The 12,500-nt window shown below is 41.9% G+C and overlaps 1 protein-coding gene across 1 annotated transcript in view; it reads right to left on the minus strand.

The window, feature by feature from the left end:
* Nucleotides 1–2,187: 2,187 nt before the first annotated feature.
* Nucleotides 2,188–12,500, minus strand: part of LOC138351727 (uncharacterized) — a 15,852-nt gene continuing 5,539 nt past the window's right edge. Inside the window, exons 2-3 of the mRNA XM_069303756.1 lie at nucleotides 5,227–5,695; nucleotides 2,188–2,245 (exon numbers count right to left, since the gene is read on the minus strand). Of these exons, the coding sequence (XP_069159857.1) occupies nucleotides 2,188–2,245; nucleotides 5,227–5,695 (527 nt within the window). The remainder of the gene's footprint in view (nucleotides 2,246–5,226; nucleotides 5,696–12,500) is intronic.

Below are 12,500 nucleotides of genomic sequence, written 5' to 3' on the forward strand. Positions count from 1 at the left end.
GGTCCCCCACTTCCATAAGAATTAATGTTCTCAATAATAAGGAAGTCAATATAAATAATGATAATCCAACCAAGAAATACAAAAATTATAGTGATAATAATTATATAGATAATAAAAAAATTAATAATAATAGTAATAATAGCAATATTATTATTATTCAGAATACTAAAAAAAATAATTTCAGCAGAATTACAAATAAATACAAGCAATTAATACAGAAAGTATCATAAACGAGGAAGCAAGAGCTTACGATAAGGGACAACAAAGTTGATTTTTACTTGGCACTAATGGCACTTTAGCATCCGTAATTATGTCTACACCTTTTGTCAATACGTTGAGAGCAAAAACATACTGACTTTAACAAATGTATTCCATAGCAATGTATTCCATAGCAATATATGTATTCCATAGCAATATATGTATTCCATAGCAATATATGTATTCCATAGCAATATATGTATTCCATAGCAATATATGTATTCCATAGCAATATATGTATTCCATAGCAATGTATTCCATAGCAATATATGTATTCCATAGCAATACATGTATTCCATAGCAATGTATATCATAGCAATTATCTACAGCTCCAGCGAAGCTATAGATAATCGTGTAGAGATAGTGCATTTCTATCTTGCAAACTTCAAATTAAGAGAACAAATGAATAAATCCTCAAGGGCCGTGATGAGGATTCGAACCTACGTCCGAGAGGTGTTTCTGTGGATTTCTGTGTGTTCAAATTAAGCTTTTCACAAATAATGTAAACCACGAAGCCGGTTTACAAGCTCTTCTGTCTCGTTAAGCATGAAACTAGTGATGTTTTATTGATAGTAAATAAACAATTGTTGACTGTCAATAAGATGTTTTTTTTACATTAAACATCATACGGTCACACGCTTCTTTCTCTGGCAACATTAAGCTAGAGATGTTTATGATCGACAAACATGGAATAGACATGAGTCCTTTTCTCAGGAAATGTGATTTAGGCGATGTCTAAACTCTAAGAGCTGCCTCAATCGAGTTCAGTAAAATGTTGTAAGGACTTTTTATCATTTTCCTGAAAGGGTTAAATCGCAAGCAAATTGCTTCTGAAATTTTATATAACTAACCTGATGGAAAACTATGCTTGAAGACCATAGTGAGAGTTTTAATATATGTAAATAATGGTAAAGTTCTTAATATACTCTCGCAAACACGCCTGCACGCACGCACGCGTGCATTCAAATTCGCAAACACACACACACAGAGGGGGCCTCGCGGCTGATTGAGCAGCGGTCAGGAGCCGTAGTCGTACGGTTCCGGGTTCGATTCCCGGACGAGACAAACAAATGGGTAGAGTTTATTTTACCCTGATGGGTTTGTTCACCTAGTATAGATACCTGGGAGTTAGACAGCTGCTTAGAGCTGCTTCCTGGGGGGATGAATGCGTGTGGGTTTAGAGAGAAATATAAAAGTAATAGACAAAATTTAGGAAAATATATTTGGTTAGAAATGCAGAGTCCAAGAGATAATTGCTTGATTCTGCAGCCACAAAGAGTAAATACACACACACACACACACACACACACACACACACACACACACACACACTCACACACACATTTTGTTCGCCAACACAATACGCAATACATATTTTCAGATAACATTTTATTGCACAAAAATTCATGTTAAGACACAATGCTTTCACCAAAAAATAAATACACGAATTAAAAGAAATAAAAATTCCCTAAAATAAATCCTGCCGAAAAACTATTTCCTTGTAAACATTTCCATTAAGACTAATTCCCTAAGACTTGTAAAAAACTCTTGTGTTCATTCATGAAATCTCACTGTAAACATTACAATATTTACACCACAGTGTGTTCATAACACTCCCTTCAACCACACAGCTGTCAGCACACAGCTGTCAGCACACATCTGTCAGCACACATCTGTCAGCACACAGCTGTCAGCACACAGCTGTCAGCACACAGCTGTCAGCACACATCTGTCAGCACACAGCTGTCAGCACACATCTGTCATCACACAGCTGTGATCACTACACACAGCTGTCAACACACAGCTGTGATCACTACCCTTGACATCCTCATTAGGTTCTCAGCCCGCCTCTCCTGCTCCTGTTTCTCTTCCCTCTTCCGCCACCTCATCCTTGCTCCCTTATCCTCCACCTCCTTCTCCTCCTCATCATTATCTTCCTGCTTCTTCTACTTCCTCTTTTGGTTTCTTCTCCCATGTTCTTTTCTTCCTATGAACTTAAACAAATTATGTTAATAACATATGAATTAACGCTTTCTCTTTAATTCTCATTTGAATTAACGCTAATTTAACGAATTCAGTTAACGCTTTCTCTCATTAATTAATTTGGTTATGTCACTACTAATAGGCAGATATATTCATCGTCTTATTTCCGCCTTCTTTTACTCCTGGATTTTTTTTCCTTGCAGTTTAATTTGTCCTCTTCTATCCTCTCATTAATGTGTGGACATCTTTACTGAAGTGCTGTCTCTCTCTCTCTCTCTCTCTCTCTCTCTCTCTCTCTCTCTCTCTCTCTCTCTCTCTCTCTCTCTCTCTCTCTCTCTCTCTCTCTCTCTCTCTCTCTATCTCTCTCTCTCTCTCTCTCTCTCTCTCTCTCTCTCTCTCTCTCTCTCTCTCTCTCTCTCTCTCTCTCTCTCTCTCTCTCTCTCTCTCTCTCTCTCTCTCTCTCTCTCTCTCTCTCTCTCTCTCTCTCTGTCTATCTCTCTCTCTCTCTTTCGTCTGTGTTACACTAATAACACTTTTTGACTTCTATGTTCGTCAAGGGATCCTGGTTGTAGCAGTGCTTGACAAGGTGAAAAACTCTCATAGTGTTATTGTCAGTGGTGGGAAAGGGGGAGAGACGGGGAGGGGTGTAGTGTGTAGGTGGGTGGAGAGTGGGGAAGGGAGATGGGGGCTATGGGGATGGGGTAGATATGTGGGGAAAGGGGGTGATGTTCTAAGGGGGGAAGTGTGGGTGGATTGTTAGGTGGTGTGGTTGAGTTGATGAGTGGATAGGGCGTGGGACTAGGAGGGGAAGTGGGGGGTCATAGAGCATGTGATTACAAAGCTGATGTTTAGTGTAGAGTGATTAGGCAAGGTGTGTTGGGTAATGGTGGTAGTGGGGGAGGTAGGGGGGAAAGATGGGGGAGGTGATAGAAAGGGACGGCTTCCTCCTTGCGTCAGGCTAAGAGCAGTGTGTGTGTGTGTGTGTGTGTGTGTGTGTGTGTGTGTGTGTGTGTGTGTGTGTGTGTGTGTGTGTGTGTGTGTGTGTGTGTGTGTGTGTGTGCATTCACCTAGTTGTATTCACCTAGTTGTATTCACCTAGTTGTGTTTGCGGGGGTTGAGCTTTGCTCTTTCAGTCCGCCTCTCAACTGTCAATCAACTGATTACTAACTACTTTTTTTCCCCCATACCACACACACCAGGAAGCAGCCCGTGACAGCTGACTAACTCCCAGGTACCTATTTACTGCTAGTTAACAGGCATTCAGGGTGAAAGAAACTTTGCGCATTTGTTTCTTCCTGGCAGGGAATCGAACCCGCGCCACAGAATTATGAGTCCTGCGCGCTATCCACCAGGGTACCAGGCCACCACACTAGCTCTGTGTGTGTGTGTGTGTGTGTGTGTGTGTGTGTGTGTGTGTGTGTGTGTGTGTGTGTGTGTGTGTGTGTGTGTGTGTGTGTGTGTGTGTGTGTGTGCGTCTGTCTTTCTGTCAGACTGAGTTTCTGTATCTGAAGGCTGATGCTCCCCGGTTTGCTTGGGGGTAGGATGACTGAGTTCTCTCTCTCTTTCTCTCTCTCTCTCTCTCTCTCTCTCTCTCTCTCTCTCTCTCTCTCTCTCTCTCTCTCTCTCTCTCTCTCTCTCTCTCTCTCTCTCTCTCTCTCTCTCTCTCTCTCTCTCTCTCTCTCTCTCTCTCTCCTTTACTGCTAATCTCCCACGCTCTCGTATCTTTGTATCAGTTTCCATCTCCTTCTCTCACTCTTCCTCGGTCCCAATCTCCCTCTTTTCCTCTGGATTTAAAGCCTTTAAGTTCCTAAATGCCACCTATAACAACATTGCCAGCAGCACCAACGGTACAGCATCAACAGCAGCACCAACGGTACAGCATAACCAACGGTACAGCAGCACCAACGGTACAGCATAACCAACGGTACAGCATAACCAACGGTACAGCATCACCTGTTTTCGTTTCGTGAGTCCCACTCTCTTCCCCCCCGACCATCATCTTGATTTACGAATAACGCGGCAGAGAAAGACGAAAAGCAGAAGAGATAACACACTAGGAGAACGGAATATACATAAAGCGGACCGATTTCGTGGATTTGCATACAGACAACTTCTGTTTCTTTTCCCCCCGCTTACGGCAGGGGGAAAAATCCTTTAGTGTTTTGATTCTTTTAAGTAACCCTTTGTGAGCGTGTGTGTGTGTGTGTGTGTGTGTGTGTGTGTGTGTGTGTGTGTGTGTGTGTGTGTGTGTGTGTGTGTGTGTGTGTGTGTGTGTGTGTGTGTGTGTGTGTGTGTGTGTGTGTGTGTGTGTGTGTGTGTGTGTGTGTGTGTGTGTGTGTGTGTGTGGGTGGGTGGGTTCATCATATATACTTTGTTGTGCTTGCTGCACGAATTTAAGCTCTTGAGCCCTGCAGGAGGAAGCGGAAAGGATCGAGATGGGAAAATTGGGGGTGGGGGGTGGAAGTAAGGATGTAAAGGAGGAGGGAGGGGGGAAAAGAGAGGATGGAAGAGGCAAGGCGGGTGGAATACAAGCAGGTACAAGTGGGTGGGTGGGGGGGGGATAGATAGAGAAGTGATTAGAGACACGATGGATGTCTGCGTGGGAGAGGGGGGCTTCGGGAATGGAGAAAGTGACAGATTTCGAACAAAACTCGAATTCCTTAGCTAATGAAGCAAGTGATGCAGTGAGGAAGGTGAGGAGAAACGCTTTTTCCAAACGTCACTTGTCTCTGGAAAGTCCAGCACATGCAAGTCCACAGGAGTGGCTGCTGTTTATGTGTGTGTGTGTGTGTGTGTGTGTGTGTGTGTGTGTGTGTGTGTGTGTGAGTGTGTGTGTGTCAATATATACGTTGAAAAATCACTAATAACGGGGAGGGGACAGGCACCTGGGGAGCGCACGCTAGGCATGTGATCACGAGGGGACAATGCTTTTTATATGTAAAATAGCGAGTCTTGGAAAGTGGAAGTTCCGGCAGTGAATATTACCTGTCACTTCGGCCCCTCGGAGATGCTGGGAGGGATGGGATGTTCATGGGAGATGCTGGGAGGGATGGGATGTTCATGGGTGATGCTGGGAGGGATGGGATGTTCATGGGAGATGCTAGGAGGGATGGGATGTTCATGGGTGATGCTGGGAGGGATGGGATGTTCATGGGAGATGCTGGGAGGGATGGGATGTTCATGGGAGATACTGGGAGGGATGGGATGTTCTTGGGAGATGCTGGGAGGGATGGGATATTCTTGGGAGATGCTGGGAGGGATGGGATGTTCATGGGAGATGCTGGGAGGGATGGGATGTTCATGGGAGATGCTGGAAGGAATGGGATGTTCATGGGAGATGCTGGGAGGGATGGGATGTTCTTGGGAGATGCTGGGGATGGGATGTTCATGGGAGAAGCTGGGAGGGATGGGATGTTCTTGGGAGATGCTGGGAATGGGATGCTCCTCTGAGAAGCTGGAAATGAGAGACCATAGGAAGATAAATTTTTTTCCTCCCAATGTGTAAATATTGAACCATTATCTATCTCATTTACCTGTATAGATCACCATACTCATTTTCTCCTATGTATATATTGTCTCCCATATTTGTATGGTGTCTTCCGTTATTTATATTTCTTCTCATATATTTATTTCCTCCCATGTATATATTTCTTCGCATATTTGCTGAATAATATTCATATGTTCTCGAGTAATCATTTTCTCCTCTCCATATATTTTCTTCCATCCATACATTTTCTTTCATACTCGTATTTTAATTTCTTCCCATATATTCATTTCCTTTCATGTATGATTTATCATGTATTTTCTATTGTATATACATTATGATCTATGAATACATTTTCTTCCATGTACTTCATTTTTATCATCATTTATTTCCCTTCCACGTATACATTGTTTACCTTATAAATATACATTCGTTCTTATGTATATATTTCCTACCAGGTATACTATTGATTCGAAATATTCATTTGTTTTATCAACTTATCATCGTATTCATATAATTAAATGACCTTAAAGAGAGGCCTGGTGGAGTTGGCAACATACTGTGATAGCGATATTAATTATGGCTGCATGGCTCGTTAGCGAGATGACTTCTTGATCACTTCGTTCTAACCTCAAACTTTGTTCATATTTGTGGAACACTTGAACGTGATCACTCGCTAATTATCCCGCTCTAAACCTACACTGTAATTGTCCAACTCTTATCTCGCTAAGAAATGTGCTTGAACTGTGTTATAAGTGCTTTATAATTGCAGCATGTGTTTATATGTTGCATTTATAATGTGTTATAAATGATTTAAGAATGAAGCATATATTTATAAATATATTTGACAATATTTAAAAGACAATGGGAATGACCTGGACTCGTCTATGATAGACACCTACCACCCACGTGTCATCTTGAAAAAGTAGGGTGAGGCTAGCCCCAAATGTCTGGGCCTCAAACTTAGAATAGAACAAAATCTCTTCTGTAGATGCATAGATGTTCTTCACTTGGGAAGGACGTTAAACAAAAAATGTCTCCAAAGTTCATTTCATGGTTTGATTTGGGCTGTTGCTAAGAGAGATGTTTCATTGAACCTGTCAACATCTTTGGAGGCAAAGGGGAAGTACACATAATTTAAAACATGTAACCAATGAGAATGAGATAAGTAAGGTGTTATCCAGTAGATGATGCCGGAGGCAGTGTAACCTAAATATTCTTCCTGGGCAGACGATGAGTCACAATAACGTGGCTGAAATATGTTGACCAGACCACACACTAGAACGTGAAGGGACGACGACGACGTTTCGGTCCGTTCTGGACCATTCTCAAATCGACGAGAATGACTTAAAAATAGTCCAGGACAGACCGAAACGTCGTCGTCGTCCCTTCACTTTCTAGTGTGAGGTCTGGTCATCATTCTGCCTGGTTTTCAAGGCATATAATGTATCAAAATGTGTGCTGGTGTTTAATAACTGGATGAGATCGTTTGACATGTAGTGCTTCGTCGATGTCTGATTTTGTATTGTTGTATCTATCGATTATATCGATGCTGTTGGTCAGGATATCTGTGGTGATGATCTGGATGTGCACAGGAATTATGTGTTCTTTGATGAAGCCTTGAGAGATATAATGTTGTCTTTTCTATACACTGAAATCGCTGAGTCTAACAGTCCCCAAGTGGGCATGTGAAAATAAAGACGACGTTTGTCTCTTTTTACAATGTTCCGTTTGGAGAGTGCTCCTAAAGCGTGTCTTAAATATCGAATTAAACAAATCTATCAATACATAAGGAAACAAATTATCTATAAAGAGGATTTCGGATTCTTTAGCTCGGAAGACTTGTATTCACCTAGTTGTATTCACCTAGTTGTGTTTGCGGGGGTTGAGCTCTGCTCTTTCAGCCCGCCTCTCAACTGTCCATCAACTGTTACTAATTACTAACTAATTTCCCCCCCCACACACACAGAGGAAGCAGCTCCATAATAGCTATCTAACTCCCAGATACTTATTTACTGCTAGGTAACAGGGGCATCAGGGTGAAAGAAACTCTGCCTATTTTTGTATCTCGCCGGCACCGGGAATTGAACCCGGGACACAGAATTACGTATCCAGCGTGCTATCCACACAGCCATCGGCTCCTCACACGCACACACACACACCGGTGTGTGTGGGCATGTACGTGCGTATGTGTGTGTGTGTGTATGCGTTTACGTGTGTGTGTGTGTGTGTGTGTGTGTGTGTGTGTGTGTGTGTGTGTATGTATGTATGCGTTTACGTGTGTGTGTGTGTGTGTGTGTGTGTGTGTGTGTGTGTGTGTGTGTGTGTGTGTGTGTGTGTGCGTGTGTGTGTGTGTGTGTGTGTGTATGTATGCGTTTACGTGTGTGTGTGTGTGTGCGTGTGTGTGTGTGTGTGTGTGTGTGTGTGTGTATGTATGTATGCGTTTACGTGTGTGTGTGTGTGTGTGTGTGTGTGTATAGTGCGTGTTGTTTTGTGATTGTGCTTGGTGTAATGATTGGTGTAGTGTGAGGCCGGATATACACACACGTGTCATGCAATACTTAGAAATAAAGTAATAAAAAGCAGATCTCAGGTAAACACTAGCCTGGTCAATTTTACACTAACCTTCCTTCTTCAAACAAACTGAAGAAGACAATGCACAACATGTCATCACACCGAAGCAAGTTTGCAATAAATAAGAGATCGTAAAATACGAGGAGCAAAATCCAGGCATTACACTTAACATACAACTCCTATGATAACATTTTATTCTTAAACGCATGCATGTACGCATCAACAAGCACTCACGCACACACACACACACAGTAGTAAACACACACACACACACACACACACACACACACACACACACACACACACACACACACACACACACACACACACACACAAGACACATTGATAATATTATAAATAATTCTCCCGACAGTTCATCGTCTCCTGGGGTCCTTAATGATGCAACATCATAGCAATAAACATCTTGATATCCGATTTTATCATAGAAATAAGAGGAAGACTCTTCACTTTTCTACCTCATGTAACACTTAAATTTCTGTCAAAATGCACTCAAGTGTCGGCATCCATTGATATTAGAGTTCGACCTGAGGAAGATGGGTGTGTTGGAGGGGGAGGGGGGGAGAGTGTTTTGCCTCAGTGATGAGTGCTTCGAAACTGAATAAATGGTTCACTGGCGAATTCATATTTTTCAACTTCTCTCTAATTTTCTCTCGTTTTTGTTTAATCGATACACGTATGTGCGTTTAAGGGTCCGTGTGTATGTGTATTAAATATTGCACAATAACCTATGATGAACTAGATGGAAACGGATAACCCCAAATTAAATACCGTTTGGAAATTTAATTTTGCGGACCTCCTTGAGGCTACCTTGAGGTGCTTCCGGGGCTTAGTGTCCCCGCGGCCCGGTCGTCGACCAGGCCTCCTGGTTGCTGGACTGATCAACCAGGCTGTTAGACGCGGCTGCTCGCTTTTCAGGTCCTGAGGGATCAGGACCTCGTTGCCACAATCCACACTAAATTCTGGTGTATATGTGGTGATGGAGTTTATTGATTTTTGCATTCATAACATCGTTCACTCGACCTAATGTAAGGTAGTGATTACGAGAAATGCTAAGGCGTCAAACTGTATACCTCTTGATAGGGTTATGAGGACAATGATCTGGGATAGGACGGAGGGAAGGAATATTTTGACCATCGGGGATCGATGGTCTAAATATTTATATTTATATCTAAATATTTAGACCCCCCCAGCTACTTAGACCGTCGGGGATCGAACGCCGACCGGCAAGAAGCGATGCCGTCGCTGTCCTAAACAAACAGACCAAGTAGCTGGCACGACACCAAGGCGGTATATGTGTTTTATAGATCAGCGCATATCATTCATGATCATGTTTCATATAATCTCCTTCACTGTGTTTAGTAGCAAGTTTCGACAGCGTCCTGAAACCACCAAACTCAAGGGAATTACTAGTTTCATGTGGGTATTTAAACAGCGAGCGAGGACATGAAGGTAACTGGGCGAGTCATTATAGAGTCAAGCCAAGTCGTTATGGTGTGTAAACGACAGGCGGCTACGATGTGTGGAAAGTATTTTGGGGAGACCACAAGTTGGTTATGGATTTACCAATCCCTCTCTCGAACCACCAGGGCGCTACGGATATATATATATATATATATATATATATATATATATATATATATATATATATATATATATATATATATATAAATATATATATATATATATATATATATATATATATATATATATATATATATATATATATATATATATATATTTACTGTTGGTAAATTGTATTTACATTAATAACGATCACACAGCAAAACTTGTCAAAATCTACCCGTTGAAAAGTTTTTTAATATTTTTTTTCATAAGAGATGGCTTCTGACTCCTGTTAGCCTGTTCTCCTTTCCCACATCTCATCTTAAGCCTTAACCTATTAGCCTTTCATGGAACACGATTTGTCGATTGGTTTACGATCAGGAGCTTAATTAATACCTACCGAAATGTTATTAGTCATTAAACGTTTTGTTATAGTTGATTACATACTCTATTTTGTACGTTTTTGCTCCAATCACTTGGGCTGGACGGTAGAGCGACGGTCTCGCTCCGTGCAAGTCGGCGTTCAATCCCAGACCATCTAAGTGGTTGGGCACCATTTCTTCCTCCCTGTCCCATCTCAAATACTCATCCTGTTCCCCTTCCAAGTGCCATATAGTCATAATGGCTTGGCGCTTTCTCCTGATAATTCCATTCCATTCTCTTTCACGATGCCCTCATCGACTTATGCCGGGTTCAGATATGCAGGGATCAGTTATGTCATATATACTGGGAGTCAGTTATAACACTCTCATGTATGACTGGGATCAGGTATACCGGGATCAGGTCTACCTGATCGGCCAGGATCATTAGGGAAGTATTACCCCACCATCACACCCGCTGGGAAAGTCGGTCAAGAGAATTAGAAAACCATTACCGAGCCTCATTGAACGTAAAGTTGCAAAGCCAAGAGCAGGTTTGCAGCGCTATATAATTATTGCAAAATTTGTGGATGGTGTTACATGGAATCATGACAGGTTGTTGATAGCGGACTCAACAGCGTGGTTTCTATGCCTGTTTTCTGTAAGCATTTACTGAATTCAGGGAATTTCATGGTGAAACAAATCCCCGTAAGAGTGTATAATTTTGTTGGAGTTATGATGTATAAAATATAGAATATACTGCCAATATACACGCTCCGGGTATCCCATGTGTCTCATCATATTACCTGCTGGATTTAGGTTAAACTTCCCGTTTACTGTTGCTAAACAGGTGTTTAAAGTTCGCGTACGATAGCAACTGTCTTGCGTAGACAGCAGCCAAGATCAAGACCCCGGTCTGATCTCTAGGATCAGACCCAACCAGACCACACACATACCAGACCTAACCAGACCACACATACCAGACCACACATATACCAGACCCAACCAGACCACACACATACCAGACCCAACCAGACCACACACATACCAGACCTAACCAGACAACACACACACATACCAGACACAACCAGACCAGACATATACCAGACCCAACCAGACCACACACATACCAGACCCAACCAGCCACACACACACATACCAGACACAACCAGACTACACATATACCAGACCCAACTAGACCAGACATATACCAGACCTAACCAGACCACACACATACCAGACCCAACCAGACCATACACATACCAAACCCATCCAGGCAATAACAGGTCAACACGAGGTTCAGCTTTTGTTCAAGAGAAGTCACTTGAATAATTGATAGCAGGGATAGTATATTGGGGAGAGTTAACCAAGTTAGAAGAATGTGGGTACTGTAATGGCTGCCTTCATGATTAATGATTGCCTGGGGGACTGTTGTTGTTGCTGATGGTAGTGGTAGTGGTGGGGGAATATATATATATATATATATATATATATATATATATATATATATATATATATATATATATATATATATATATATATATATATATATATATATATATTGTGTGTTCTATCCACTGTATGGGATGTTAGTTGTAGTTTAATTGTATTTTTAACATGGGGATCATCTTTGTGTGTCAGTAATCACGTTGGTTGAGTGACAGTTTTTTTTTTAATCAATGTACTTTTGGGGTTGAATTTTGTATTTCGTGTTTTTTGTGTTGTATTTCGTATGTCTTGAACATTGTCTATGTTGCTTGTGGTATGTGGTGTGCGCTGCTTACATGTTTTTATATTGCACTCACTGTATCTTGTATTTCCCAGTATCGCGAGAATCGCATTTTCTTTGAGAAGTATAATATATTGTATATTCCTGCATTTTACCTTGTATATGTGATGTTCGTTGCGTATGGTTATCTTGAGGTTATCTTGAGATGATTTCGGGGCTTTAGTGTCCCCGCGGCCCGGTCCTCGACCAGGCCTCCACCCCCAGGAAGCAGCCCGTGACAGCTGACTAACACCCAGGTACCTATTTTACTGCTAGGTAACAGGGGCATAGGGTGAATGAAACTCTGCCCATTGTTTCTCGCCGGCGCCTGGGATCGAACCCAGGACCACAGGATCACAAGTCCAGCGTGCTGTCCGCTCGGCCGACCGGCTCCCCCGGTGAATACAGTATGTATGAGTAGTAGGAAAATAGAATAGAATAAACTTGCAGGTTTTTTGCTGCAAGTTTATTTATTTTTTTATTCAATTCA

This window comes from Procambarus clarkii, chromosome 5, assembly GCF_040958095.1.
Source record: "Procambarus clarkii isolate CNS0578487 chromosome 5, FALCON_Pclarkii_2.0, whole genome shotgun sequence".
NCBI classification, from domain to species: domain Eukaryota; kingdom Metazoa; phylum Arthropoda; class Malacostraca; order Decapoda; family Cambaridae; genus Procambarus; species Procambarus clarkii.